This window comes from Etheostoma cragini, chromosome 20, assembly GCF_013103735.1.
Source record: "Etheostoma cragini isolate CJK2018 chromosome 20, CSU_Ecrag_1.0, whole genome shotgun sequence".
Lineage (NCBI taxonomy): Eukaryota > Metazoa > Chordata > Actinopteri > Perciformes > Percidae > Etheostoma > Etheostoma cragini.
In genome coordinates, this window is record NC_048426.1 from 19942141 (window position 1) to 19948749 (window position 6609).

Sequence of the window (6609 nt, forward strand, 5' to 3'; positions counted from 1 at the left end):
ACCTTACTGTGTCAAGCAGCTCCTATTTAAGTGATGCCTTGATTGTGAACAGGTGTGGCAATAGTCAGGCCTGGGTGTGGCTAGAGAAATTGAACTCAGGTGTGGGCAACCACAGTTATAGTATCTTTTAACAAGGGGGGCAATCACTTTTTCACACAGGGCCATGATGGTTTGGATTTTTTTTCACCTTTAATAATAAACACCTTTATTTACAAATTGCATTTTGTGTTTACTTGTGTTGTCCTTGACTATTGTTTAAATTGGTTTGATGTTCCAAAACACTTAAGTGTGACAAACATGCAAAGGAACAGGAAATGAGGAAGGGGGCAAACACTTTTTCACACCACTGCATGTTTATGTTTCCCTTAAAACGTCTTTACTGCAGCCTGGCAACCATTTTTTGGACTAATACAAAAGTATGTAAAATCAGCTTTTAATATTATTGGAGTAGGCTAACCTGATGCTATATTCACTGTGCAGTGTGATGAATTGACTAGACTAATGTGTTTTTCTCTCAGGGCTGATCCTCAAAAAGCTGTTGCACACTGGGAATTCTCTGAAGGTACCTCTCCGATCTATCCCCTAGATCCTAATCTTCCCCAAAAGGATGTGTACAGCCTCCTTTTAGTTCAAGGGTTTTAATAAAATAAATAAAAATGTACTAATTTGGATTTTCTCCATACATCGTCTCCATCTTTCATCTACATTGTAGATCCGTCGTGAAGGTGTGCGCTTGTTCTTGCTCTGGATGCAGGCATTACAGAGTAATGCGGAGCGTGAGCAGCTCTGTATGTTTGCCTGTTTGATTCCTGGCTTCCCAGCTCCACTCTGCCATGGGACCCAACGCACCCTGGACACTCTGATCAACCCACCGCTGAGTTTAACAGAGAGTTAGTAGAAGAAACACTGACACGCACACAGTGGGGCTAGACTGATACATGGGCTCAACATTAAGCTGTCATTAATGAAAAACATTAATAAAACATTCACTGCACTGGCAAAATGTAAAATCTTGAAAAACATTCTAAACCTGCTGTATTCATTGTAATATAAACAATTAATGACCCTGCCCCCCCCCCCCCCCCCCCCCCCCCCCCCCCCCCCCCCCCCCCCTACAGCTCAGGTTACCCCAGAAGAGATCACACCATTGGTTCCTCCTCAGTCAGGTGACAAGAACCAGGAAGACCTTACTGCTTACTTTTTAGAAGCACTACTCAAATACACGGTAAACCAGGTATTATCATCATTCCTTACTAACACTATTTAATTACACGTTTTTTCAATGTCTTGATGCCTCACTAATGACACTAATGCATGAACAAACATATGGGAGAAACCAGGTATAAGGTCTGTTATTTACTGACAGTTATCATAAATAGAAACTTGATGGTAGAATCTCTTACTTGTATCACTAACTCTTTCAAATACAAATGCCATCCCTTATTTACACATACAAGCTTGTTTCTTGTATCTCCTCTTCTTGCTGCTATCACACACAGTCAGTCATACACACACTGATAACATTCTGCCCTTAAACAATGGTGCTCTTCTCCGCTTGACCCTGTTTTGTGTATGTCTGTGTTTGTCTGTGTGTGTGTGTAAATGTCTGTCTCTGTGTGTGTGTATGTGTGTGGTGTGCATGCACCAGGCCAAGTCTCTTGAGTGGCGTTGTAAAGAGAACCATGAACGTGGCTTCAGTTTCCTCTTTGGTCACTTCAGGAAGTTTTACCTTCCCCACATCTTTCCCAACTTCGCCATGGAAACCAGCCTCTACAACCCAATACTGGGTCAGTTCTATTAGATTCTAAATAGCTTCTGGGTACTGTAAATCTAGCAGTTAATTCGCATACATTGAATAATGTTGTATTATTGTAACCTAAAACCACATAAATCAAGATGTTCCTCTTTCTCTGTAGACGTGCCTCCGATGCGTCCTAAGCCCTACTACAGCGTAGTGCGCAGGGAACAAGATGGTGGAGAAACAGTGTACTGCACCAAGGAGAGCTTCCTTCAAGCCCGAGTCATCTTCATCCGCTGGCTGGTTTCCTTCTGGCTCGAGCCACGGCCCAACACACACGCAAACATCCCAGGAACAGAGGGAGAGAACGTTCCTAAGAACATACAGGTTAACACATACATATTTTGCTTATAGACAGGGTGTGCCAAGTATGTTTCAAGTCACTGGAAAGTTCCTTGTACTTAATTATGTTGACCTCACTAAGGTGATAATGTGTAGAGCTGTAACTACCGATCATGTTTATTCTTGATTGACCTGCAGATTTTCTAGATTTATATTATTTTTTCCATAAAATGTCAGAAAATACCAAAATAGGGATTTGTTGTTTTGGTCAGTCCAATACCTAAAAGATTTAGTTTTTTTTTTTTAAGCGTATACTACAAAGAGAAACAGGAAATAAACACACTGGAGAAGGTGGAATCAGAGAATTTTGACATTTTTTCTTGAACAATGACCTAAAATTAATATTTACAGATCAATCTTGTGTTGTTTGACTAATCCCTGGACCTCTAGTAATATGTGAGCTCCTGTATTTTAACTTCACTTGTTATTCAGAGGGTTTATCCTGACTAAAACCTAGACTTCAAGTATTTCAAACTTCAAATGTTAAAGGTTGATGTGATGTTAGCCAAAAAGTCTATTAAATAATATGAAAATGTTCCATAACATAAAATTAATGTCTAACAGAAATGGATGACAAAATGTTAGTTTCCACAAATATTTACATGGGGCATTGTTTTTCGGATTTCTCTTATTTTCTCATCTCATTGTATAACCCAAATCTTCACCTCCAGCGAGCAGCAGCTGGACTGGCAGCTCGCTCTGCAGGCAGCTCAGATGACAGCGGTGGAGGTGGGATTCGGTCAGACATCCACCTTGAAGGTAGCGGGTGCTCATCTGGATCAGGCGGAGGGGGCCTTGGGCTATCTGGGGGTCCAGGGTCGGGAAGTGAGCCTGAACAAAGCCACTCCAACACATCCACGCTGACAGAGAGGGAGCCAAGCTCTTCCTCTCTGTGCTCCATGGATGAAGAGCAGCTTACGGACATGGAGGTGGTGAGGAGAGTACTGACCAGCTCCAGAACCAACGTCAACTTCATCACTGAGATCTTTAGACAGGTGAAAGACAAAAGTTCCAGTGTGTCAAATCTATGATGTGTGGTTCTGTCTAGAGTTGAAGTGGATATTACGTGGTGTTTTTCTGAAATTACATTGTATGTGCATTATCATATTAGTTGTTTTTTCTGGTAATACATTATGTTACCGTACAAGTCACGTGATCTTTTACAGCTATCTTTCTTATCTATTTATAGGCATTTCTCCTTCCCATGTGTGAAGCTGCAGCGATGCGTAAAGTGGTCCGTGTTTACCAGGAGTGGATTGCCATGGAGGACAGGCCAGTGTTTATGAAGGAGCCGGAGGAGGGCCCCTATCCCACAACCAGCAACCTGGATTCAGGCTCTCAGATTGGAGAAAAGGAGGATGAGGTGAGGAAGGGTTCATTTAAAAGCACAATTTCTGAAAGTGGACTGTGTGCATTTCTCTGTGGACGTAGTGCTGGGACAAAAAATCTTGTATCCCGATAATGGTTATTTTATATTCCATTAAAGATACCATATACTGTATATCTTGTATATAACATGTTGTAATTCAATAAATAAATGGTCTATATGAAATAACCAATGGTAATGGCTATTCCCAGATACTCCTGTGTGAACTAAATACTTGACAAATAAATAGTACAGAGTATTTGCCATTTCATTAAAGGTGCTGTAGGTAGGATTGTGAAGATCCAGGATATATCCAAAGAATTTGGACATTGACAACTTCTCAGTCCCTCCCCCCCCCCCCTTTCTGCTAATGCCCAAAGGTCTCCTAAGCCAGTCCCCCCACAAGGGAGAGTGAGTGCGATTGCCTGAAGAATGATTGAAACACAGTTAGACACCCCCCACCCTCAAAATAGCCATGGAAAGCTCCATTATTACAATATTATATTACCTTTTACTGGGTAAGGCAGCCGACTTCAAGATGGGCTTTATATTATTTTAAGAGAATAGAATGTGGCCTTTTGCCTGTATATGCTTAACTTTAATTGTGAGTTTTTTTTCTTTCCTCCTCAGGGAATAAACAAGGCGGTTGACAGTGAATTGCTGGAGTACAGCGTTCATGCTGGAGTTCAGACGACACTACAGGTACGGTTCTGGCTTTAGATCCATTTCATACATACACAACAACAGTCCCATTGTTGCAGTGTTTTGTTTGTTTGTGTTTGTCTGTTCTTTCTTCCCCTTGTAAAGTTGTCCAGGAGAAATAGTTTATGGACCCTTTTTACATCCCAAATGTTTGTCTCCTTCCAAGGTATTTATCACCCACTCCTCCAACGTTTTCCTATTGGAGCCAGCCAACGATATCAAGATCCTTTTGGAGGAGCAAGTCGACATGTGCAAGCGTGTCCTGAACATCTACCGCAGCCTTGTTATGCATGAGACCATGGACCAGAAAACATGGTAAAAACAATTAGGTGCAATGACACCAGATACACAATAAGTCACATGTTACTATGGACTGGGAGACACTGAATGACCATCTAAATACACTTTAGTGGAATCATTAAAGGCTCTGTCACATCTCCCTGCTTTTTAATTTTTAATGTATTTGTTTGTAGGGAGCAGGTCTTACTGGTTCTGCTGAGGGTGACAGAGTCTGTGATGAAAAGACCTCCGTCCATCATGCCCCAGGGCAAAAAGAACAACACACTATCAGGCAGACTGGCTGGACCTATCTTTCAGGTACATTAAAATCATTATATAGAACTGTCCAGAAAAGTTTACCTACTTGCCAAACGTTATCTAGAGACAGTCTCTGGGGTACATAAAAAAAGCAATGAATAAATGCGAACATTGTTGCAATCATGATAATATTGCAATTGTTAAAAGCAACACAGCTTCTAGGAGACAGACTGGCATGTGGTTTTCTAAATACTTAACATATCGTTGGCTACAAAGATTGATAAAACAAATATGTATTTTGTCTATTATAAGTCATAATTAATAAATTAGTAGTTTATTTGAATATGATCTTGTTCTCGCATTCTCAAGTATCCAGCTGCCCTTATATTTTCTATCTAAGATACAGTAATATTAGTAAACACAATAAAAAGAAGTCTTGCTTGGACAATGGTGTGATGTTATTTTCTGAAAGTTATATTTTCTCAACACCTTATTGAAGTAGGGCTGGATGATACAGAGAAAAACAAATATCACAATATTTTGTCCAAATACCTCGATACCAATACCGCATTTATATTAGTGTAGTGTTGACAATTAGTCCTTTTCACAAAATATTTACACAATGAGAATTTTGATGAATAATCAACAGTAATGTGGATATAATGACTAAGTGGATAAAGGCTAATAATAGAACAGCTAGAACAGACTGGTCAGTTCACTTTATTGTAATGCAGCCTTTAAAACCAGGAAAATAACCCTGGTCAATGGTCAATAACCCAGTAACACTGTCTCTACAGCACCTGTTTACTGGTTCAACTTATTAAGTCACTTATTTAGTATTATTTATCATTCCCATTCTCACATCTCACTTATTATTTTTTGTTTATTCATCATTCTCATTTCCTATTTCAGAACTGTTCATATGTTCATACTGTTCATATTGTAATATAATAACATTACTACAATACTATTTATCCCAGTATCCTTTGCACTATGCTTCACATTTATATAATTTTATTAAACTCTTCATTGCACTCATGCCTCTATATTGTTTCTGTTTAGAGTAGATATATATTGTGTATATATTGGTGTGTATATTTTCGTTTTGGTTGTTTTGTATGTGTAAGCACAGTGTGAGTAACGATGCTCCAAAGAAAGATTCCTCGTATTTGTCCTCATACCTGGCAAATAAAGCTGATTCTGATTCTGAAAAGACAACATGCACTGTATGCCATATTATGATATCCAAACTCTAAGACAATATCTAGTCTCATATCACAATATTGATATAATATCGATATATAGCCCAGCTCTATAATGAAGTTAAATTGTGATGACCCAGCTGACTAGTATTTAGTTTTAATGAATAGAGCGCAGGAATACAACCTTTTCTAGCATAGCGGCTTTTCACATCATTCCCCTCTTTCTGCACAGACACTGATAGTAGCCTGGATTAAGGGGAATTTAAATGTCTACATCAGCAGAGAACTGTGGGACGACCTCCTCTCCGTCCTCTCCTCTCTTACCTGCTGGGATGAACTGGTTACTGAGTGGTCACTCACCATGGAGACCCTCACCAAGGTACTGGAAGTCCTTTTAATTCAATTCAATTCAATTTTATTTATAGTATAAATTCATAACAAGACTTATCTCGAGACACTTTACAGATAGAGTAGGTCTAGACCACACTCCAGAATTCACAAGGACCCAACAGTTCTAGTAGTTTCCTCCAGAGCAAGCAGCAGTGCCCTGGCGACAGTTGCTACCATGATTTTGGAGCCTCCCTGATCCAAAGAAACATGCTGGGCATGATTTTTAATCATGTATCCTCCAAGCATTATACTTCCTTTAATGTTTTAACACA

At 39.6% G+C, this 6609-nt stretch overlaps 1 protein-coding gene across 9 annotated transcripts in view; it reads left to right on the plus strand.

The window, feature by feature from the left end:
• Positions 1-6609, plus strand: part of ralgapa1 (Ral GTPase activating protein catalytic subunit alpha 1) — a 70246-nt gene that overhangs the window by 5852 nt on the left and 57785 nt on the right. For 8 of the 9 annotated variants that reach the window (XR_004654824.1, XM_034858333.1, XM_034858336.1 and 5 more), the window contains exons 5-15: positions 519-562; positions 713-890; positions 1119-1234; positions 1649-1787; positions 1917-2125; positions 2812-3135; positions 3330-3503; positions 4137-4208; positions 4375-4523; positions 4682-4805; positions 6180-6326. Coding sequence is in view for 8 of the 9 variants with exons in the window: in XM_034858333.1 (XP_034714224.1) it covers positions 519-562; positions 713-890; positions 1119-1234; positions 1649-1787; positions 1917-2125; positions 2812-3135; positions 3330-3503; positions 4137-4208; positions 4375-4523; positions 4682-4805; positions 6180-6326 (1676 nt within the window). In the remaining variant the exon portion in view is untranslated. The remainder of the gene's footprint in view (positions 1-518; positions 563-712; positions 891-1118; positions 1235-1648; positions 1788-1916; positions 2126-2811; positions 3136-3329; positions 3504-4136; positions 4209-4374; positions 4524-4681; positions 4806-6179; positions 6327-6609) is intronic. The other variant, XM_034858334.1, reaches the window with a different exon arrangement.